This window comes from Saccopteryx bilineata, chromosome 2 (assembly GCF_036850765.1).
Source record: "Saccopteryx bilineata isolate mSacBil1 chromosome 2, mSacBil1_pri_phased_curated, whole genome shotgun sequence".
NCBI classification, from domain to species: Eukaryota; Metazoa; Chordata; class Mammalia; order Chiroptera; family Emballonuridae; genus Saccopteryx; species Saccopteryx bilineata.
In genome coordinates, this window is record NC_089491.1 from 341,877,529 (window position 1) to 341,902,020 (window position 24,492).

General features: G+C 42.3%; 1 protein-coding gene across 1 annotated transcript in view; it reads right to left on the reverse strand.

The window, feature by feature from the left end:
- Window positions 1-24,492, reverse strand: part of PARP12 (poly(ADP-ribose) polymerase family member 12) — a 39,613-nt gene that overhangs the window by 5,484 nt on the left and 9,637 nt on the right. Inside the window, exons 4-9 of the mRNA XM_066262438.1 lie at window positions 22,567-22,668; window positions 18,140-18,263; window positions 12,214-12,409; window positions 7,349-7,490; window positions 4,045-4,141; window positions 515-590 (exon numbers count right to left, since the gene is read on the reverse strand). Of these exons, the coding sequence (XP_066118535.1) occupies window positions 515-590; window positions 4,045-4,141; window positions 7,349-7,490; window positions 12,214-12,409; window positions 18,140-18,263; window positions 22,567-22,668 (737 nt within the window). The remainder of the gene's footprint in view (window positions 1-514; window positions 591-4,044; window positions 4,142-7,348; window positions 7,491-12,213; window positions 12,410-18,139; window positions 18,264-22,566; window positions 22,669-24,492) is intronic.

Here is a 24,492-nt window from a genome sequence, read left to right on the forward strand (position 1 = left end):
AGGTAGCACTGGATCTTGGCTAGAGTACTCTCCTGAACTCAGCACAGCTCCCAAAATCTGACAGGCCCTAAATGAGCTGCTGAAGTGACTGTTCCTTCTCTTGTCTTCTATTATCTGGCACCATCTAACAGGAATTTCCTCTCAGTACCCCTCATCAGGCTCCAATTGTCCCATGGTTTCTTTTCCTTTTCTTGCTTAGAAAAACTAGTATTTACTGGCTGAGCCCAGCTCTTAAGCCCCTTACATCTACCCTTTCTAGAAATTTTCCTGCTTATCACCCTCCATCCCTAATATATCCTCTTCCCTCAGGACCACAGCCATCTTCTGGGTGGTCTCTAGCTTTAAAAATCTCCAACCCCTGGGAAAAAACCCACCTACTTCTTCCCTCCTCTCTCACAAGCCCTAGCCTCACAACTAATTCAGTGGTCGAGGAAGTAGCACAGTCACTCACACTCACCTGTCTCAAAGAATACTTCCCGCCCCTCCCAAGCCCAAGGCACCACAAGGCCCATACCTGAAAGCCAGGGTCCGGCAAGGCTGAGGGGTCCCAATGGTCTGGGATATTCTTTGGGCCTTGAAATGTGACACTGCTATGAAATATAAACAAAAACACTAATAAGACATTTAGTTCTCAGACACAAGCAGACTACCACAGGTGGCCTCCACTAGCCAATACCACCAATCTCAAGTCTCAGCATCTCATTTTATAAAAGCAGGGAGAAGGAGAGGAAGCACATCAGCACACTAGCCATCTTGTGAGAGCATTTTCATCTTTGCCTAAGTGGCCCAGACTGAAACTATCAGAGGCCTGAGGGATCTACTTATCACCTATGTCTCAACTCCTGTGCATATGGGAAAGAGAATACAATTAAAGCAGCACATACAACTCCTACCAATGATTTTGAAATTTCAAAACCTCTGAAACTTGTATTCAAGAGCTCTGAATTATTATTACAAATAGCCTCAAAAAGGTGTACATAATTGACATATAAAAATATAAAATTATGTCAAAACTTATTTAGCAATAGAAATTTGACTTGAAAGAGGGTACTGTGGCCTCCATCTTCCTTAAGTGACTATGCATACATTTACTGCAGAATTACAGGGCATCATGCAATACAAGCAGCATGTGAACTTTATAAAAATAAAACTGAGCTCTAAAAGACATGTGGCCCAAAGGGTTTAGAAACAGGACTGGGAAACTATTTCTAAGTCACTGCTACTCAGTTTCAGAATGCTCTGTTATACCTACACTAGATCTACCTTCTATTCCTGCTGGCATGAAATCTGCATCCTAAGCCTCAAATAACTCCCACAAATAACATTCCTAGGAAAATAGTACTGTTTAAAATAACTAAGTACGGTTCCATGAGCAAGAATCAGCCAGAAACATACCCACAAAGAATTAAGTTGCTGAAATTGTCAGTCACAGTATAAAACAACCATTCTTTCTATGTTTGAAAAAATAAGACAAACTAAAAACATATGCAAGGTGCAGAAAACTATAAACAGACCTGGAGGATTCCAAAAAGGATCAAATAGAACTTCTAGGAATAAAAAATACCATCATCCTTGATACTAAACATCAACGGACATGCTTACTAGCAGATCAGATCACCTAAAGAGAGAATGAGTGAGCTGAATGATATGGAAAATGGAATTCATCATATGGTCCAGAGCAGTAAGGAGATGGAAAATATGGAGGAGAAGCTGAAATGTGCAGAAGTAAGAAGGCCTGAATCTGGTCAGAACCTAACTGAAATCTAAAAAAAGGACAGAGAACAAGGTGGAAGCAATCTTCAAAGAGAACTAACAAGATTCGCCAACTCACAGGTTTAGGAAGCCCAAAGACTCTCCTATAGGATAAAAACACACACTAGAGCCTGACCTGTGGTGGCGCAGTGGATAAAGCATCAACCTGGAAATGCTGAGGTCACCGGTTCGAAACCCTGGGCTTGCCTGGTCAAGGCACATATGGGAGTTGATGCTTCCAGCTCCTCCCCCCTTCTGTCTCTCCTCTCTCTCTCTCTGTCCCTCTCTTTGTCTCTCCCTCTCCTCTCTATAATGAATAAATAAAAAAATAAAAAATAAAATAAAAAAAATAAAAAAATAAAAAAACACACACTAGACATGCCATAATAATAACCTATAACATCAAGACAAACAGAAAATCTTAAAAGTAACCAGAGGAAAAAAAAAAAAGTGAGTCAGACAAAGAAGCACCAGTTAGACCTATAACTGATTTCTCAAAAGCATCAATGGAATCCAGGGGACAGTGGAATAACATCATCAGTGTTCTAAGAGAAAATTACAACCAAAAGTTCTATACCCAGTGAGAGTATCTTTCAATATTGAGGACAAAATAAAGACATATTCAAACAATCACAACACAGTTTTCCAACAGACCATCATCTAAGGAAATCTGAAAGTGGTAATGATATGAGTAAATTTAATGACAGATTCACAGCTTAAAATAACAGTGCCCCATTAAATTAACATAATTTGAGAGGAAGGTAAATTGAATAAATTATATAAAGGTCCTTATATTAGTTAACAGAAGAGAAAAATAAAATTTACTGACTTATACCTAAGTGAAGAACCCATGTTGTAATTTCTAGTGTGGCCTTTAAAAGAATAGTAACACAATGTATCACTTCCAAACCAGTGAAGAGGAAAAAATGAAATAACAAAAATATCCAAAAAGATGAAAATACATCAAAATATAACTGCCTATTTTGGAACAATGGGAAAAAATACCTAAAAGGTAGGAAAAGAAAAAATAAGGCCCAGTAACCTGAATAAAACATTTTCACGGAGGATGGAATAGTAAGAAACTAAACTAGATACCTGACGTAAAAAAAGCCGTTTTGAACTTTACATTAATCTGCTGTGACCCTGTTAACTGTTGTAAATAGAGAGCTTGTTTCTGAAAGTGACCATCTTGAAGAGTCCCAGTTGGCCACGGAGGTCCAAGCAGACTGGCCTGCTGAAATCATGACAACCAGCCCATCACAGGTTAGCAGAAAGAACCGCACACTTCACCTGCATCAACACATACGACTCTCAGGTTACAGAGCAGGGAGCTTCTGAGTCACTCATATCTTAGTCTGAATTTAACCAAAATAACTACTTTTACTTCTGATGTGTGGCCTCTGCTTATGGCCCCTTGAAGACTAAATTAGAGTGATGACAAAAGAGATCCAGTCTCAGAAAAAAGATTTTTCCAAACTGTGCCTAAGGTAGACTCTGCAAAGGGAAACAATCAAAAATGAATTGCAGAAGTAGGAGCAGTAGTCATAGATGACCAAAACTCTAAATCCAGAAGCAATACACAGAAGAGACTGATACATTTAACTAAACAAATTATACTTCTGCATGATAAAATAGTTCATAAACAAAGCCAAAAGACAAATAATCCAAGAGAAAATATTTGCAATTTATATAACAAACCAAGGGTTGATCCCTGATAGGTAAAAAGGCTCTTCTATTTAAGAAAAATACTAAAAGGTTGATAGAAATATACAAGAAGACAAAAAGTCCATGGGGGGGGGGGAAGTCCATGGCCCTTACATGTTAGGAAAAAAACAGTAAGCCTTATTTATAAGAGAGCAAATTAAAATGCACTGACATACCCTTTCCCACCTAAGAGATTAGCAAAACCCTAAGAGCTAGACTTCTACGTTGGCAAAGCCGAGGGAAACTGGCACTTCGTTCTTTTGGGAACATGAGTACATGATGGTCCAACCCCATGAAAAGAAACCTGCACTGACCTTTTAGGACTGTAACCTGATGACCCACCCCCACAAATATGAAACAGCACATACACCAGATCTTCCTTTGTGGCACTGTACTTGTAATAACAAAAAAATCAAAAAGATCCAAGGCCAGGCCCAGAGAACTCAGACACAGAGAGCGCTGAGGCACTCAGTTACACAGCCAACAAACCTCTTTAAGCCTCAGCTAGTCGGAGGATTTTTTGTACTCAGCAGAGCATGCGCCAACCAATATACACAGTAAGTGACAAGTTCCCCAAATGCCACTTACCAGGTTTGCTTCATCTTCACTTCCTGAGACGACACATACTTGGGTCTCCGACAAACCTTTCTCAATTTGCCATAGGCCACATTTTTCTGAATAAAGTCTGAAAAATACACACACACACACACACACACACACACAGAACGGCAGTGTTTTATAAACAAATTAAATGGGTTGGAAAGCTAATCCAAATGTATAAAGCCCAAAGTCAGTCTGTTAAAAATAAGGCAGTTTTATCCATTTCAAATATTCATAAAGAAAATAGGAATCCTTAGGAGATTGTGTTTAATGAATAGATGAATGATTAGTAATTGACATATCAATTATACACGAGTGCTTTTAAATTGTTCCTTCCAATCTTGTTTAAACTATTATTTTGCTCAGCAATTTTTCCCAGTTTGGATATAAAAGAGCTCAGCCCAGCCTAAGACCAAATTATCACATCTTGAGCCAGTGGGATTTAGAGTTAATATAATAATTTTACTTTTATGACTTTTCTTACTTAAACTGACTCTATAGCAGTATTTCTCAACCTTGTAAAACCCGTACCATCTTTAATGAGCAATTTCTTTTTTCTTTTTTTTTTTTTTTTGTATTTTTCTGAAGCTGAAAACGGGGAGAGACAATCAGATTCCCGCATGCGCCCGACCGGGATCCACCCGGCATGCCCACCAGGGGGCAACGCTCTGCCTACCAGGGGGCGATGCTCTGCCCCTCCGGGGCGTCGCTCTGTCTCGACCAGAGCCACTCTAGCGCCTGGGGCAGAGGCCAAGGAGCCATCCCCAGCGCCCGGGCCATCTTTGCTCCAGTGGAGCCTCGCTGCGGGAGGGGAAGAGAGAGACAGAGAGGAAGGAGAGGGGGAGGGGTGGAGAGGCAGATGGGTGCCTCTCCTGTGTGCCCTGGCTCGGAATCAAACCCGGGACTTCTGCATGCCAGGCTGACGCTCTACCACTGAGCCAACCGGCCAGGGCCTTAATGAGCAATTTCTTGTCCTACACCCATCCCTAAGATCCTTACCCTTTGAGCTGAAAACCCACAAATACCTCCTCCAAGTTAGATTACATGTCCTAACTCCCAAGAAAACTTGGTCAAGTCTTACTGCCTACACCTGGAGTACAAAAATAATTTTTTTCATTTAAAAAACATCTTAATATTAATTTGTATTTATTTGTAACTTACCTCACTGCATTTGAGTTGTGTGTGCCCTCTGCTACCGCCCAGGTGGTCAAGATCAGGCACTCCTGTGGGCCCCCATGTTCTAAGGGGAGCCCATACTCCAGACCAAGGGTCCCCAAACTTTTTATACAGGGGGCCAGTTCACTGTCCCTCAGAATGTTGGAGGGCCGCCACATACAGTGCTCCTCTCACTGACCACCAATGAAAGAGGTGCCCCTTCCTGAAGTGCGGCGGGGGGGGGGGGGGGGGGGGGGGGGGGGAGGGGATGGGGGGGGAGGCAGATAAATGGCCTCAGGGAGCCACATGCGGCTTGCGGGCCAGGCCGTAGTTTGGGGACGCCTGCTCCAGACCCTGCTACTACAACTCCTTCTGTTAACCTGCTGCTCAGTAGCTTATTAGCACACAAATTTTACTGACCTGTTGACTAACATTGTGTTGAATCTTAAATGGGTTTTTTACTAGCGAAATTGAAAATTATTCAAGACATGCGGACTATGTGTGTGTGTGTGTGTGTGTGTGTATGAAACTTATATATATTCCTATACTCCACAGAGTAAAGTGAGGCCTTTTCCCTAATTTACCCTTAAAGAGGATACATGACAGTAAGCTCCTAAGCAAGCCCTGCCTGCGGAGATTCTTCCTGACAGATGCCAGCAAACAAATTATAGAGTTAGGCCTCTTGGCATTTACCTCGAGTGACTCTTTTGGGACAAGAGTCCCTAAAAGAACAGCCAATTCTTTGCCAATCCTACAGAACCAGTCATTTGGCCTGTGTGTGTTTCTTAGATGTACTTACTTCCTAGTAAATATTTCATTAATAAGTATGAGTGGCAGATTTGGGTCTGAAACTTGTTTTCATTACACCTGGTAGTAAGCTTGTGAGAAGTTAACTCATCTCAAGCTTCTCCCGTGGCTGCTGTTACCTACCAACAACAACAGCAACAAATGTGTCTACCTGGGTGAGCTTGAGGCCGTCTGGGTGAACATGACTTTCCTGCAGTTTGCAGTCCCAGCCGCATGTGTGCCCTTTTCCCCACCCTCACCTGACTTCCTGCTCTGTCCATTAAATCAAATTTTCTAAATAATTTTTTTTTTTATTCAAAGTCCTCACAAATCACTGGAAGACCTGGCCAAAGAGTGTTTGGCCTGCCTCTGTCAAGGTAAAAGGGACAAGTCATTTAGGCCTAGTTTCAGGTGACCATGAGAATATAGAAATGTGTTTCCCAGCGACTTTTTTTTTTTTTTTTTTTTTTTTTTTTTTTTTTCTTCATTTTTTCTGAAGCTGGAAACAGGGAGAGACAGTCAGACAGACTCCCGCATGCGCCCGACCGGGATCCACCCGGCACGCCCACCAGGGGCGACGCTCTGCCCACCAGGGGGTGATGCTCTGCCCATCCTGGGCGTCGCCATATTGCGACCAGAGCCACTCTAGCGCCTGAGGCAGAGGCCACAGAGCCATCCCCAGCGCCCGGGCCATGTTTGCTCCAATGGAGCCTTGGCTGCGGGAGGGGAAGAGAGAGACAGAGAGGAAAGCGCGGCGGAGGGGTGGAGAAGCAAATGGGCGCTTCTCCTGTGTGCCCTGGCCGGGAATCGAACCCGGGTCCTCCGCACGCTAGGCCGACGCTCTACCGCTGAGCCAACCGGCCAGGGCCCCAGCGACTTTTTATCAATGTATGCATCTACCATACACTTAACCCAGAAGCCCACTTACACTGAAGGCACCTACTGGAAAGATTAACATGGCCACACCTGAAGTTTGAAGCAAAGCTGCATAGCAAACCACCATAACACTTGTCAGGGACTAAGGTTAATCCTCAGACACAGAAGGACTTGGCCACGGCCAACAGGACAGCCACCCTGCGCAGACACTGACCCTGCCTGTACTTCTACTGCTGGGCTCCTGTGCCTACCTCGGGCTCCTCTGCTCCCACCCCTCTCCGACCCCACGGGACTGGCATCCCGTTTACAGGCCTGCCTCCCCTTCTGGATAGGAAGCACTGCAGCAGCAAAGAGCACCCCTTTTTCTTTCCTGGCCCTCGCTGCGTGTACAGAGCTCCTCCGGGGCTGACGTGAGAAAGGCACAGCCAGCAGATGGCCAGGCCCTGCTGCATAAGGGTAGCAGGGCAGTAAGTACCTCTGAAGTCTAGCTCATATTTGTGCTTTCCAGCCTGGAACTTGAGAGTGGCTGCCTTGGTGTCAGAGCCTGATGCACAGTATGCCAGGTAGGCCTTCTCCAAATCACTGCTGCTGATGGTGGCCGTGGGGTGCTCCACGTCCTGCAAGGTGAAAAGCCAGACGCCTCATGAAGCAACAATCTACAGTGATAAAGACAGACACTGCTGCTGTCCTTGCCACATTGAAGTCGTGCCCACAGTGGTACTGGTGTCATAGGGGAGGCATGAAGGGAGCAAGGATATGGTAGAAAAGGGAGGCATGGAGCAGAAGCCAATACAACTGCTTCCTAAAAGATGCCTGGGAAAACAAAAGATTGTAAACATAGGTGCTGCTAACCAGAATAAGCACAATGGGAGCCGTGGAAGAGAAGGCCCATGGTTACTCATAACGGGTGATACAGCACTCAGATGAAGGTGAAACATCAACAGTGAATTCCCAAATGCTGCCTGACTGCACAGCCTGAGCACTGCTGCCTCTTCTCCGTCCAGTCTTGCTCCTGCCACCCTTTTATCAGAGGGCGGTCATCCTTGTTTGCTTTTTTAGTCCCTTGGAGAACTCTTCTATTTTTTCAATTACTCATTTGATCTCTCATCCTCATTCCAATCACCTATAGGATATCTAAGATTTTGGAATGGGTTGAGTTTGTATTCTGGCCCAAACCAGTTTACTCTATAACCTCAGCAAGTTATTTTAACATCTCTGAGCCTCAGTTATCTCACCTCTCTAATAGAAGTAATAATAGTACTGAAATCATACTTGTGTCATTACACAATAGCATCATGCCATCCACAAAGGGTCGGAAGTAATTAAAATAAGGCATGCAAGGCACTTAGCACAGCTCCCAGAACAAAAAGCAAAGGAACTGCAGAAATATCAGGCAGGTGTCTGGATACACAAGTCTGATGTTTGAAGAGGATTCTGGTCTACAGACAAAGATAGAGCTCACCTGAGGGGGGCACCCCTGCCAGAAGAATCAACATCATCACCAGTGCAAACATACAAGTGGGAACAATGAGGATATCGACTGGATCTTGGAAAACACCAACATTCACCAAGGAGAGTGGGAAAGAAGCCCATAAAGGACAGAGGGGAGAAGCAAGAATGCCAGGAGAATGAGAAGGGAGTGAGCAGCACTCTAGGCAAAGATTTAAAGTGCCATGGATTTCCTGAGCCTTCTGCCCCTTGCCAGTGTCTATGGTACAGTAAGGGCTGTGTACGGTTGTGTTCCACCTCCTGAATAATGACCAGATGAACAATAATGGGAACAGAAGTCAGACTTTGGTAAGTGGAGGAATATATGGGAGTCTTTCCTTCCAAGTAGGTGAATAGGTGGCTCAGACACAAAAGGGTGAAGGTAACTGTGGACCTCAGAGATTAAAGCAGAGATCATAGGAAAGGGGTAAAGTGGAAAAGGTAAGCTGACATGAGAACCCTATTGAGAAAATCCCAATGAGGATATAGGTCAGGGTAATGAATCCTAGAGCCCAGCACCTCAGGGACATCAAGTTTAACACAATAAATTTCAGTGGGCCAAGAACAGTAATTCTTTTATACACAAAATAGGTTATGGCAGCGGTTCTCAACCTGTGGGTCGTGACCCCAGCGGGGGTTGAACGACCAAAACACAGGGGTCACCTATATGTATTTTCTGATGGCTTTAGGTGACCCCTGTATTTTGGTCGTTCAACCCCCGCCAGGGTCACGACCCACAGGTTGAGAACTGCTGGGTTATGGGTTTGTGTCCCTTAATCCCAAATACCTCAAAAATTTGGCCTTATTTGGAAAAAGGGTCATTGCAGACGTAATTATATAGTTAAGAGGGACCCCTAATCTGATGTGACTGATGTTCTTATAAGAGGATGGTCACATGAACACACAAGGAGAACACTGTATGACAACAAACGCAGACTGGAGGGATGCATCTACAAACCAATGAACGCAAAGATTGCCAGCAACCAACAAGCGAGGAAGAGGCAAGGAAGGATTCCCTACAGCAGGGGTCCCCAAACTTTTTACACAGGGGGCCAGTTCACCGTCCCTCAGACTATTGGAGGGCCAGACTATAAAAAAAATATGAACAAATCCCTGTGCACATTGCACATATCTTATTTTAAAGTAAAAAAAACGGGAAAAATACAATATTTAAAATAAAGAACGAGTAAATTTAAATCAACAAACTGACCAGTATTTCAATGGGAACTATGCTCCTCTCACTGACCACCAATGAAAGAGGTGCCCCTTCTGGAAGTGCGGTGGGGGCCGGATAAATGGCCTCAGGGGGCCACATGCGGCCCGCGGGACATAGTTTGGGGACCCCTGCCCTACAGGTTACAGAGGAAGCATGACCTTGTAGACACCTTGCTTTCAATTTCCAGCCTCCAGAAATGAGAAAATAAATCACTGTTGTTCTAAACCACCCAGTTTGTGGTACTCTGTCATGGCAGCCCTAGGAAATTAATATAGTGGAGGCAATTTGGACCTGAAATTTGGGAGTACATCCTGAGCTCAGGTAGAAAAAAACCTAGTTTTTCTGAGAATCAAGAGAAAACTATCTTGAACTGGCAATCTGCAGAAAACTAAGAAACAAATAAAAATATGGGGTCACATCTGAAATGTATGAGAAAAAAAGGGCTGGAATAAAAAGGTCACCTTATGAGGCAGTCCTGCTGATTGTACAAACTGAGACCATACAGCTGAACGTCCCCACGTCCCCACAGTGCATCTGTACCACCAGCACTATGTCTATGTCATATATGGGCGTGTCAATCATACCCACAGAGCCATCTCAGAGATTCTAACAAAGTTATGCACTCTGACTACACTGCATTAAGGAATAGTGACATAAAAAAGGGAATACCCTAAGTGTAGGCTGTTTGGAGGAGAAAGGTCCCTTGTCCCCAAAGTGACACCTAGTTTGGGAAGCCACCCAGAGAAACGTACTTTCTATCCCTAGGGTCCCATGGCAAACCACTAAGCTCCAGAGAGCTTGCCTCCCCCAGAGGGAGACAAACTGCTGAACAAAAGGTGCAAGATTACCACATCTGCTAAGTGTTTCTTGTCTGCCATGTGTCCCTCTATGCTGTTACCAGATCAACTCGATTCCTAGAGTGTGACCAACCCATCACCCTCTTCCCTTTCTCAGTGCCACACAGGACCCCTTTCCTCCTGCTCCTAGCCAAACCGAGAGCAAAGCTAGAGCACCTCCCTGAGCAAACCCACATGGCAGGAGAGATGAGCAGAGTCTCGGGATGCTGGAGAAGGGAAGTCAAGTGGGAAAGGGGGAAGATGGAACAGCCAAAGCAGACAGGCTGGTGCTAGAAGAAATGGAGGCAGAGTAAGGTCCAAATCATGCCACCACTAAGACTGACCATATCCAACTGACTGATGGGCTTAAGGCAACAATATCTCTGTCCTTCAAACAGCCGACACCTGTTCCCAAGGATCTGCTTGGTGCAGGCATCATCCTTGGTATGGAAGCACATCAGTGGCCAGAGACAACCTTCCTGACCTCATGGGGCTTACATTCCAGTGTTCCCAAAGAAGATCTTCTAAGTGCATCTGAGAATAAGAAACTAAAGCTTGAACACAGCCTCATGCAACCACAAAAAGTACAAATGTCCACTGGGCCCACACACCCAATTTCCATTTTGGAGAGGTTGTCCCTATAAAAATGGCGACTTTCCCATACTTTATACCTCTACAGGTGACCAGGACATTCCTTTTAATGTGATCCATCAATGAACATCTTCAAATAATTTATAGCAGCAGTTATTTGATCCAGATTCCAAATCAATACCTGAAATAAATCCGTTTTCTTACTCTTGCCCACTTTCTGTTAACGTTGCTGGGATGGATAAGGTGGAAAGCCAGCTGACCCGGCAGTGGCGCAATGGATATAGAGCGTTGGACTGGGATGTGGAGGACCCAGGTTCGAGACCCCGAGGTCGCCAGCTTGAGTGCGGGCTCATCTGGTTTGAGCAAAGCTCACTAGCTTGGACCCAAGGTCTCTGGCTTGAACAAGGGGTTAGTTGGTCTGCTGAAGGCCTGCGGTCAAGGCACATATGAGAAAGCAATCAATGAACAACTAAGGTTCATTGAAAAACTGATGATTGATGCTTCTCATCTCTCCGTTCCTGTCTGTCTGTACCTATCTATCCCTCTCTCTGACTCTCTCTAAAAAAAAAAAAAGGGGGTGGAAAGCCAGCTTTGAAAATCCTTAGCCTGACCTGTGGTGGCACAGTGGATAAAGCGTCGACCTGGAAATGCTGAGGTCGCTGGTTCAAAACCCTGGGCTTGCCTGGTCAAGGCACATATGGGAGTTGATGCTTCCAGCTCCTCCCCACCTTCTCTCTCTGTCTCTCCTCTTTTTCTCCCTCTCTGTCTCTCCTCTCTAGAATAAAAAATAAAAATAAAAGAAAATCCTTAAACTTTATACTTCAGACTTAAACTTTTATTATAAAAACATTCCTGCACATGCGAGCACTTGCTCCAGTTACCTGTTCAACAGTAAGAGAAGTATCTTTCTAGCCCCAGTTAACAAAACCAATAAAGAAACATGACCTCACTACAACTTTCAGTCACTCTGATCTCATGAGCCAACAAATATTGAATCGTTCAAAGATAAAACCTCGGACAAATGAAGTCCAAATTAGCTCATCTGGCCATAACTCCTTGCAAAACAGGTGAGTCAATAAATGTGGAGATCTGTGGCTCTTTCACTGAACCTCCCCTCCCCACTCAGAACAATCCTTGTGCCCATGTTTGGAAGGGCCATCCATAGGGACTCTCAGGAGGAAACACTCACCCTCTTTCCATCACACTTACTTGTTTTCCATATTCCTGCCAAGAACCAAAGTCATCAGACCAGTACCAAATCCACTCGGTGGTGAGGATGAAGTGTGGAGGTTTGGTAACCGAGGAGGCCGTAGAGAGGCGACGAAGCTGGGCAGGGCCAAACTTCATAGACTCAAAGTTCACATACTCAAAGGAAAAAATACCAAGCAAATCAGGATAAAGGACTCTGCAAAAGAAAGTGAGAAGTATACTTAAAACCCCACCAGCCAAATGAACATAGGCCCCACGCCTCAGCTTCCACCTGTGGTCTTCCAAATGCTCGGGTGGTAGATGTGAACATAAATGTGACATGCACATTTTAAAAAATAAGTTTCCGCCCTGGCTGGTTGGCTCAGTGGTAGAGCGTCGGCCTGGTGTGCAGGAATCCTGGGTTCAATTCCCGGCCAGGGCACACAAGAGAGGCGCCCATCTGCTTCTCCACCCCTCCCCCTCTCCTTCCTCTCTGACTCTCTCTTCCCTCCCACAGCCAAGGATCCATTGGAGCAAAGTTAGCCAGCCCGGGCGCTAAGGATGGCTCTGTGGCCTCTGCCTCAGACTCTAGAATGGCTCTGGTTGCAACAGAGCAACACCCCGGATGGGCAGAGCATCGCCCCCTGGTGGGCATGCCGGGTGGATCCTGGTCGGGCGCATGCGGGAGTGTCTGACTGCCTCCCCGTTTCCAACTTCAGAAAAATACAAAAAAGAAAAAAAAAGTTTCCAAGGGGCAAGAAAAGGACTGCTTTTAAGATCAGTTTGCCATGCAAAAATAATAAAGTCAATGTTATACGGAAAACCCATTACCATAACATTCCTTTCACTACACAGAAAATGCTGGTTAAAAATGTTCTAAATGCATTGCTGTGCTGGCCAGAAAGGGAAAGCTTTAGAAGCCAAAATAATGAGAGTTAACAAATGCTGAGTGTTTCCAGTGTGCATGTGGCCCTGCTGATACCCCGATTTCTAACTTCTAGTCTCTAGAACTGAATAAATTTCTGTTTTAAGTCACCTGGCTTATGGTAAACTGTTAAGGCAGGTCTAGGAAACTATTCTACCTGCTTTAGACTTATAGCTAACTTCTAAGTTGAAGCAAAGGAAGCCAGGAAACAATAGAATAATCTTTAAAGGAGCAGGATGAAATAAATACTTTCAGACAAAAAACACATTTGCGACTAGACGTTTAGTAAGATAACTTCTAGGAGATGAACTTAAAATAAGAAAATGATCCATGAGGAAATATATGGCAAAGTAATGTTGAGCACAAAACTAAATGATAAGTGTGTAAGTTGAAACAATAGTGACTATATAAAACAATGCTAATTTCCAACTTCTAGGACTACAAAAAAGAATAGAAGCAACACATATATGGTGCATCTTCTATCCCTGGCACTGTTCTGGGAGTTTTACATATATTAACTTCTTTTAATTCTCAAAATAACCCTTTGATGTAGGAACTATTATTTTATCTACTTGACATATGGGGAAACAGAGACATGGGAAGGTTAAGTAATTTGCCTGAATTCATACAAGTAGTAAATAGGCTTGAATGGAACTACCTCAGAATTCAAGTGTTCAAGATTCTTTCCTAGTTTGAGAGAATGATTTAAAATATAAATTAGCTTAAATTGTTGGAAGTAAAGTTTGATAAGTTAAAGGACTTACTTAGATTTCTAGATTAACCAGTAAAAGAACAGGTATTAAGTATATAACTTCCAAACTATCAGATAAAAAAAAAATGAGGAAAAAAAATCTAAAAGAACAAAAAGAGAAAAACATAGAAAAAGCAAGTCAAATTGTAAAAATCAGAACAAATAGTAAAAATTAATTCAAATGTTTAAGTAATCACAACAAATATAAGTAAACTGACTTTTAATTAAAAGACAGTTTGTCAAGCTGCAAAAAGAAATTCTATAACATTTACAGGAGCTCCTAATGAATGCAGAAGCAACACTCAATAAAATCCAATTTACATATATAATTAAAAAAAACTCCTAGCATATTAGTAATAAAATTAGAATTCCTTAACAAGGCCAAAGGTTCAAAACATTTATTCAGGCTTAAGTGTGTACTATTTTAACATTTAAAAGTTACTACTTTTAAAATCAGGAGAAAAACTAATATTTCAACTATTACCCCTTTTATTCAGCATGATACAGAGGGTCCTAGCCACCACAATAAGGCAATAAAAAGAAATAAAGTGTACAAGAATAAAAAAGAAATAAAAATATTAATTCACCAATTATATTAATTTCTATATATAGTTATCTAGAATACATAGATAACTATCAGTATACGGACAATTCACATAAATTAAGAGTAGATACTTATTTTAAGTTTATTGATTTTAGAAAGAGAGAAGAAGGGGGAAAGAGACAGACAGAAACAGCAATCTATTCCTGTATGTGCCCTGACTGGGGATCGAACCCACAACCTTTGTATATCAGGACGATGCTCTAACCAACAGAGCTATCCGGCCAGGGCAACATTCAATTCTTATGAGTTAAGATATTTTAGAAAGGTTGCAGGATGTAAGATTATACAACTGTCAATTACTTTTCTATGCATTGGCAGAGAGAAAAATATAACCCAAAAAATGTTTTAACTAGGGATGGAAAGTACATGATGACTACAAGTAACAATGCTGTCTGGTATACTGTATTTGATAGTTGCTGAGAAAGTAGATCTTAAAAGTTCTCATCACAAAGAAACAAAACATTTTTATAATCATATGAGGTGATGTATGTTAATCAAACTTACTATAGCAAACATTTTGCAATAAATAAGTATAAACAGGTCATTGTGCTGTATACCTTAAACTTACATACTGTTGTATGTCAATTATACAAATAAAAAATAAAGTTTTTAACCCTTTGAGTAGTGAGTGTTTTGTTAACCCTTTGAGTGAGGACATATATGATGTTGTATTGATACTATTCAAAGGGTAAAAATAATTTTAAGGGATCCTTAAAGAAAAAAAAAAAACCTAACCAAAAATATACAAGACCTTAATAGAGAAAATTATAGAACTACTAAAAGATATTAAAGATATAACTAAATGAGATGTTACCATATATATGAAAAGTCTCAGCATCACAGATGTCAATTCACTCCACACTGGCAGTAGTCAATGCAATTTCAATTTTTAAAAAGTTTTTTGTAAAAATTGAGGAGCAAAAAATAAAAATAAAAAAAAAATTGAGGAGCAGATTGTCAAATTTCTAAGCAAAAGACCAAGAACAATCAAGAAAATATGAAGAAAACAAGGTGGGGATTGGCTTCACCAGATGTAACTAAAAGTATTACGAGGTAAGACTGTTGTATTGGTGCAAGCCAAACAATGAGACAGAAGAGGCCAGAGACAGGTGCGTATTGCTACGGTGGCACCTGACACAGGCAGCATGGAAAGCTGGTGGGGAAAAGATGGCCTACTTTTAAAAAGTAGTATTTGGCAGCTGAGTGTGAAAGTAAGCTATAAAATGTGTTAACATTTTGCCAAATTTGGCTCAGTTTTGACTGGCTTAAAAATAAATTAACTTCTGGAAATAGCTATTAGTGGTGTCTGCACACAAAGTGAATGTACTTTATGGCACTGAACTGTATGTACACTTATAAATGGTTAAGATGGTACATCTTATGTTATGTATATTTTACCCCAATTTTTACATTTTTAAATTAAATAAATTTTTAACAAGTGGTCTTTGGCAAAACCTGCAATTCATCTGCAAAAGAATGAAACTGGGGCCCTGGCCAGTAGAGCATCAGCCTGGTGTGTGGAAGTCCTGGGTTCGATTCCTGGCCAGGGCACACAGGAGAAGCGCCCATCTGCTTCTCCACCCCTCCTCCTCTCCTTCCTCTCTGTCTCTCTTCCCCTCCCACAGCCAAGGCTCCACTAGAGCAAATTGGCCCAGGTGCTGAGGATGGCTCCATGGCCTCCACCTCAGGCGCTAGAATGGCTCCTGTAGCATCGGAGCAACGCCCCAGATGGGCAGAGCATCGCCCCCTGGTGGGCATGCCGGGTGGATCCAGGTTGGGCACATGCAGAAAGTCTGTCTGTCTGCCTCCTCGCTTCTCACTTCAGAAAAATAAAAAAATATAAAAAAGAAACTGGGTCCTGGCAGGGTGTCTCAGTGGACAGAGCATCAATCCCGTGAACTGAGGTTATGAGTTTGATACCTGGTCAGGGCACATCTGAGAAGCAACCAATAAATGCACAACTAAATGGAACAAATCTGAGAAGCAACCAATAAATGCACAACTAAATGGAACTAAGTGGAACAAGTTGATGCTTCTCTTTCTCTCCCCCTGCCCTTACTTCCTCTCTCAAATCAATGGAAAAAATTTTCTAACTCATGAAACTGGACCCATACTTCACCACCTGCAGGGAGAAATTAAACAGTCAGCTAAAACTTTTCTTTAAAAATTCAGAAATATTTCATTACAGTCTTGGGATAAGAAAGGATTTCTCATGACACAAAAAGTATAAAACAATAAAAATGAGACCGAGAAATACTTCTCTTCATAAAATACCATAACCTGACAGGAAGAATATATTTTCAACATATTTAATATCCAGAAATTTAAAAAATGCCTAGAACTAAGTAAGTAACTAAAAACACAGCACAACCCCATCAACCCTGCCAAAAGGGGCAAACTACTAGGGCAGGCATTTTACAGCAGAGGAAGCATAAATGGCCAACAAACACATGGAGAGACACTTTTCCTCATAGAAGATGCAAACGGAGATACCAAGTTACACCCCCAGACTGGGAAAAATTCAGATGGAGGACAATAACAAACGTTAGGGAGACATATCACTACAAGAGACTGCTAATGGGGGTGGAAAGTGGCATCAGCTGGCAGAGTTGAGGATGAACCCAGCCTACCCCTGTCCCCCGCAGCAGTTTCATCCTGAACTCTGCCCTGCAGTAGCCCATGTGCATGTGCCCAGCAGATAAGACAGCTTGGATGAGTCTCAAGAACAGAGTGCAAGACTCCAGACACAACAGTCCAGTGCACAGTTTCACTTGGATGAAGGTCAAAACAGGCAAAACTAATCTATGGTGACAGACATCAAAACAGCAGTGGCCTATGAGGTGGGCACTGAGGGTGGCAGCAGGGCTAGGGTAATGAAATGATCTATACCCAGATCAATCTTGGCCACATGAGTATGCATTTGTCAAACTCACTAAACTATACACTTAATATATTGCACTTCACTGTGTGTAAATTTTGCTTCAGAATGAGAGAGGGAGAGAGTAACAGGGTGGTTTGTGAGCCATTTAATCCTCCTTGGGGGAATAATTTGTTTCACATACTTTGCCAGAGTAATTTGCACACAATTGCACTCTAAGCACAAATTTATTTTATCCACTCAAAAAGTAGGCTCAAATTCTCCTCTTGGCAACATATTTTAGCAAGTTCAATTCAAGACATGGTAAGTATCTGAAAATAAGGGACTACCCATTTACTCTGAATTGACTAAGTGAAAATACTGAGACATACTTAGAAAAGAAAGTTAAAGGCTGGATAAAAGCAGTTCAGCCATATGGCTTCACAGGCAAAGGCTAAAGTTTCACAAGTGATTGTCTTTTGCTTTTCTGCACTCATCATTCAGGCTTTATGTATGTGATCAGTCCCAACAGCTCTGAACTCACTTGTTATCACCACCTCCTTCCCCCACAGCTTCTCCCTGAAAACAAAGGAAGGTGGGAGAGCAGAGGCACCAAAGCCCCAGTACGAACATTAACTTCCAAGTCCCAGCCCAGAGATTCCAGATCAGGCTGCTTATTAAGTATGTAAGTATGTGTGACAGAGTGTGTATGAGAGGGAGAGCCATCAAAAATAACCCTGCTCTGTCTAAATTTCCCACCCTGCACACAAAAGCCCAGGCACAAGCAGACACCAGTGACCCGTTTCTTACCTGTCTTTCTTGGGATTGCAATACGCCTCCTCAATAAACTCCATTTTGTCAAAATCCTTCCACCGGCTTCCATCCAAGAACTGCCATCGATACGGCAAATGGAAATGAACTCGATTGCACTTCTCTAAAATAAAAATACAAAGAAGACATTTTGGCATTAGATAGCATGACCTAGTCCCATAGTTTTCAATGAGTGTGGTGGTGCTGCATGCTGATTTGGGAACATTTTAGAATTTATAAGGGAGTCTTTTTTTAGCACAGGCATATCTAAGCATTTAAATATTGAAATACTATATATTTTATTACATATACCCTTTTATGTCTCCCTTTTTAATAGGACATTACACAGATTTTTAAATGACATATGTTGGCAGGTTACATTATATATGAATTTCATCTCATGATAGTAAAGAAGCTGAACATGAGAAGGTCAAAGGCTCTATCCCTGCAGGTGGTAGTCTGACTATACATTACTGCTATTCGTGTGACAGGTAGGTAGCGGTCACACCAAAAAACAAAGGCAGATTTATCTCTACCATCCCAACCCTGGAAATGGTTGACCGCAAATGGGGCAGCAGTGTGGTTCAAGTACACATTAATCTTTCTGGCTGCTAACATACTCACCTCTCCTCAACACATCCCCTCACCATGAAGGTCTTTATACACTGCTCTGCCCCTGCAGACATACAGTGAATTGGCCCAGGTCTGTGGGTTCCAGCCTACAGCTCCCCCTATACCTTCCCTGTGCTCCCCAGGGCCCCTCTTGCTCCCAGCACTCCTGATGTGCCTTGCCTTGGCTCAAACCAAACCCTCACCCAGAATGCCGCCCACATACTCTCTCTACCTTTCAGTATCTTCTATGAGGTTCTGATCAAAAGACCATATTTACTGAAGAATTTCCAAAAATATGAAACCGAATCCAACTGACATAGAAAAAGAAGAAGAAAAAATATACAAAGTATGCAAAAGAGAGCTGCTGCAGAAGTGGGAAAGGTCTGGGGGCTTCACAAATTCAAAGTTCAATTTAACCAGGAACAAGAAAGATACCCCAGCAATTGCAATGACAGCAATTGGGACCCACCAGAGCAGGAACTCCCTCAGTGCCTTGTGTTCAACAACCTTGCTATTTGTCCTACAGAACATGTAAGTGTAGACATAAGGGCCACAGAGATGGAAGCCTGTGAGAAAGTCATCAAAGTCCCCAGTCCTAGGACACATGCTAGCAGCCCACCCACCAAGCAAGATGTACTGCCTCTCCCCCATTAAGACAGGCATAAGAATCAGCATCCACGATGCACAGGGAATCTGAGTACTAACATGAGCAGACAACCAAGAGTCACCTATCACAGAAGGAAAAATTACATGGACAGGCCGCTAATTCACACAGAAGAATCAATACCTAAGGAAATAATTATTAGAGAAAACAGATCAAGAGTAACAGACCTAAACATAAAAGCTAGATCTATAAAACTTCCAGAAAAAACATGAGAAACATTTTTTTGTGAGTTTGGAATAGGCAAAGATTTTAAGGTACAAAAAACCCACAAACCATTAAAATATATTAAAATGATTATCAATATTAAAGCTTATATTCTTTGAAAGATACCATAAAAACAAAATGAACATGAAAGACAGAGGCTGGGAGAATATATTGTCAATACCTGTATCTCACAAAGACTTGTATAAATAATCAAAACTCTTTTATCTCAGTAACGAGATCAGCCTGACCAGGCGGTGGCGCTGTGGATAGAGCGTTGGTCTGGGATGCAGAGGACCCAGGTTCAAGACCCCGAGGTCACCAGAGGTCACCAGCTTGAGCGCCGGCTCATCTGGTTTGAGCAAAAGCCCACCAGCTTGAACCCAGGGTCGCTGGCTCCAGCAAGGGGTTATTCGGTCTGCTGAAGGTCCGCGGTCAAGGCACATATGAGAGAGCAATCAATGAACAACTAAGGTGTTGCAACGCGCAATGAAATACTAATGATTGATGCTTTTCATCTCTCTCCATTCCTGTCTGTCTGTCCCTGTCTATCCCTCCCTCTGACTCACTCTCCGTCTCTGTAAAAAATTAATTAGAAAAATAACGAGATCAAACAACATCTGCAAAATGGGCAAAAAGTCACAAAAGACCACATATTGTATGATTTTATCTATGTGAGATATCCAGGCAAACCCGCAGAGACAATGTAATTCTGCAGTTGCCAGTAGCTGGAGGGGAGAAAGGGAATGACTGCTAATGGGTACAGGGTTTCTCTGGAGGTGATGAAATGTTTTAGCATTGACTATGATAAGGGTTTGACTATATTAAACCCTATTAAATAGGTGAATTGTATAGTATGTGAATTATACTCAGTATCTCAATAAAGCTATTATATAAAAATAGACAAAAAACTTAAATAGGTACTTCACAGAAGATATACAAATGGCCAATAAGCACATGAAAATAAATGTTAAATATCATTAATCATCAGGGAAATGCAAATTAAAACTACAATAGCTGTCACTACTCATTTATCAGATGGCTAAACTTTAAATTGTCTGACAATGCTAAGTGTTGCAAGGATGCAGAACAACCAGAACACTCAAACATTGCTGGTGGGAAGGTGAAATAACATATCCACTTAGAAAGACAGTTGGGCAGTTTTTTAAAAAGTTAAACACACTGATAGAATCAAACTGATAAGAGAAAATGGAGAGTAATGATCCAGTAATTCCACTTCTAGGCCTTTGCCAAAGAAAAGTAGAAACATTTAATCTACATGGTAACTTGTACATGAAGATTTAAAGCCAAAAACTGGAAACAACCCAAATGAATAAACACCATCTGAATAAACAAATGGTAGTCAATCCAGGCAATAGAACACTACTCAGCAATAAAAAGGAACAAACTACAGATATGCCTTATGACCCAACCTCAGAAACATGCTGAAAGAAGATAGTGCAGGAGAATGCATGCTGCATGCTTCTATTTATATGAAATTCTAGAGAAGGTAAATCTAACCTACAGCAGCAAAAAGTACATCAGGGATTTCCTGGGGTCAGGAAATTGGGGGGCGAAGACTAACTGTAAAGGGGCATCAGGGAAATTTTTGGAATGAGGGAACTAGTCCATATCTAGATTACAGCCATGGCTACATGTACATATATACTTACCAAAACTCAGTGTACACTTAAAATGGGTGCATTTTATTGTGTGTAAATTAGATCTCAGTGTTGATTTTAAAAACATACATATATATGTATATACAGCACATATTCTTTGACTTAGCATGCCATTTCCAGGAATATATCTATGCAAATACACATATGTACTCAGATGCTCAATGGAACATCACTCTAATCAAATACTACACCGTTTTTGAAAACAAGGTGGACTTATATGTACTAACATGAAAAAAACCTTCAAGACACAATGTTAATCAAAGGAAGCTGGTTAAATAACATGTTACATGTTCCCATCTGTTGAAAACTACGTAAAACAAACATCATGACCTCTGTTGAAAACTATGTAAAACAAACATCATGACCACATGGCATGTGTTTACCTTTGGGGAAGGCTGAAGGAGAACTCTAGACTTTACTCTGTATTATTAGACTCTCTTACAAAGTGAAAAGTATTCATGAAGTGCTTAGGTAGTTTTTAAAGACTAAAAACCAAACAAGAAGTTGTGGTGGTTGTTTCTTAAAGAGTCACAGAATTTGAGAAAGAATCATTCTTCAGTCAAAGCCCAGGAAAGCAGTAAGTAGAAAACAAAGGTTTACTAAATACATAAGCACACACATAGATACAAGATTCACTACTTCTGAAAAAAGAGGGACTGTGTGGCCTTGGCTGGACAGCTTGTTTGGCCAGAGCATCATCCTAAAGCACAGAGGCTGCCGGTTCGATCCCCAGTCAGGGCACACACAGAAATATATAGATCAATGTTCCTGTCTTTCTCTCTCCCCCGCCTTCCTCTCTCTCTAAAATCAATAAAAAAAAAACATTTAAAAAAAAAATTTTTAAAAGAAGGACTGTGAAGAGTAAACCCCAACTTACTCATCCTCCTAAAGTGAACATAGGTATCTATCTCCTCCTCAGGGCGGGCCTTCCTGGTTTCTAATGCATCTCTAAGTCTACAAACACCCATTATAAAGGACACTTACTTCTGTTCCCACTAGACTGGGCATCTGTGTCTGATGCATGGCTGTGACCTCATGCTAAGCTGAGCAAGGGTTTACTCGCTGAATGAACTCAAATAATTCTTATTATCCCAATTCCTCCCAAAATTCTTCAGTACTGATTTGGCCCAATGCCACTCTAACTCATGATTAAGAAGGCCTGACCCTCTCTCAATGGGGGAGGGGAGAGGGAGGTCTCAGAGAAGAGTTTCAGGAAGGAGAAGGAGCTATCCTACCACATGTGGATGAAAGCGTTTCCTGTGACTTACCTTGAAAACTACAACTTTTCCGGATATGGTACAAGCAGATCTCATCACTCTCTTCCTGGTTACTAGTGGTTGAGGATACAGAACCTGAACTGTCTCTTCTTTCTACAAAGAAACACCACAGATGTATCAGCTTCCATGGAAGCTTCATTTATGAGGCTGGAGTAGTTCAAGATACAAAGGAGAGAAACAGAACTCTTCAGATCTCAGCACAAGACAAAAGTGGGCAAGCAACCCATGAAATCCTACAAAGCTCGGGATAACAGCACCCTCAGGCCATAGGTGGGTCCTCTGCGTTTTGAGAGATAGGGAGCCCAAGGCCAAATCAGGACGCCATGGGAGCTCTTTTCTCAGCTCTGGCTGTGTACCCAATTCACCAGAAGACCTATTTAAAAATACAAGTACCCAGCTCTGGCTGGATAGCTTAGTTGTTTAGAGCAGTGGTCCCCAAACCCCAAGCCGTGGACCGGTACTGGGCTGTGGGCCATTTGGTACAGGTCCGCAGAGAAAGAATAAATAACATATTATTTCCGTTTTATTTATATTTAAGTCTGAATGATGTTTTATTTTTAAAAAATGACCAGATTCCCTCTGTTATATCCGTCTAAGACTCACTCTTGACGTTTATCTCGATCACATGATACATTTATCCGTCCCACCGTAAAGACTGGTCCATGACAATATTTTCTGACATTAAACCGGTCCATGGCCCAAAAAAGGTTGGGGACCAGTGGTTTAGAGCATCATCCAGAAGCACAGAGGTTGCTGGTGTGACCCCCAGTCAGGGCACATACAGGAACAGGTTGATGTTCCTGTCTCTCTCTCTCTCATCCCTTCCTCTCTCTAAATCAATAAAATAAACATTTAATAAAAAAAATACAAATGCCCAATTCTGCCCTAGACTGACTCAATCAGAACCTGCAGGGGAGGAACCTGGGGAGAACTACTATCCCAAACACATGACGGCCTAAGAGTCCACCTGTATCTAAGGTGGTGATGATGCCAGAGGGCCAGTGGAGGGCTGCACTTTATAAACTGGACTTAATTTTAATAGCAATATTTGTTAATGAACTATCAGAATTGGGTACCAATACCAAGGAAAAAGCAATATATGGAAAGTATACTTCTCAAAATAAAACCTTACTTTTAGGTTAATTACTATTTTAGGGATTTATTTATTTATTTATTTTGTATTTTTCTGAAGCTGGAAACGGGGAGAGACAGTCAGACAGACTCCCGCATGCGCCCGACCGGGATCCACCCGGCACGCCCACCAGGGGCGACGCTCTGCCCATCCTGGGCGTCGCTATGTTGTGACCAGAGCCACTCTAGCGCCTGAGACAGAGGCCACAGAGCCATCCTCAGCGCCCGGGCCATCTTTGCTCCAATGGAGCCTTAGCTGCGGGAGGGGAAGAGAGAGACAGAGAGGAAGGAGAGGGGGAAGGGTGGAGAAGCAGATGGGCGCTTCTCCTGTGTGCCCTGGCCGGGAATCGAACCTGGGACTTCTACACGCCAGGCCGACGCTCTACCACTGAGCCAACCGGCCAGGGCCTAGGTTAATTACTATTTTAATATAAACAGGGTATACTGTAAGTGACTCCAAAGTTTACCTTTACCAGTAGTGCTACATTGAGCCTTTACCTAGTGGTTACATTTAATACACCCCCTTACCCCGATATATAAGTATATAGTGAACCATCTCTACTTCTGATCACCTGTTATTTTGTTATTCATCTTCCCTTTTCTTTTGATGTGCCCCTCAGATCACGGGCTGGGCCTCTAAACCTATACCTGTGGTACCCCGGAGGTCACCTCCCTCTATCCCCAAGGGCAGGTATCCTACCCTCCCTTGCTAACAAGGCCATAATCCAATTGAACTCTTCAAGATCTAGTTAAAGCAAAACCTGTCTACTTTTAGGCTTCATATTA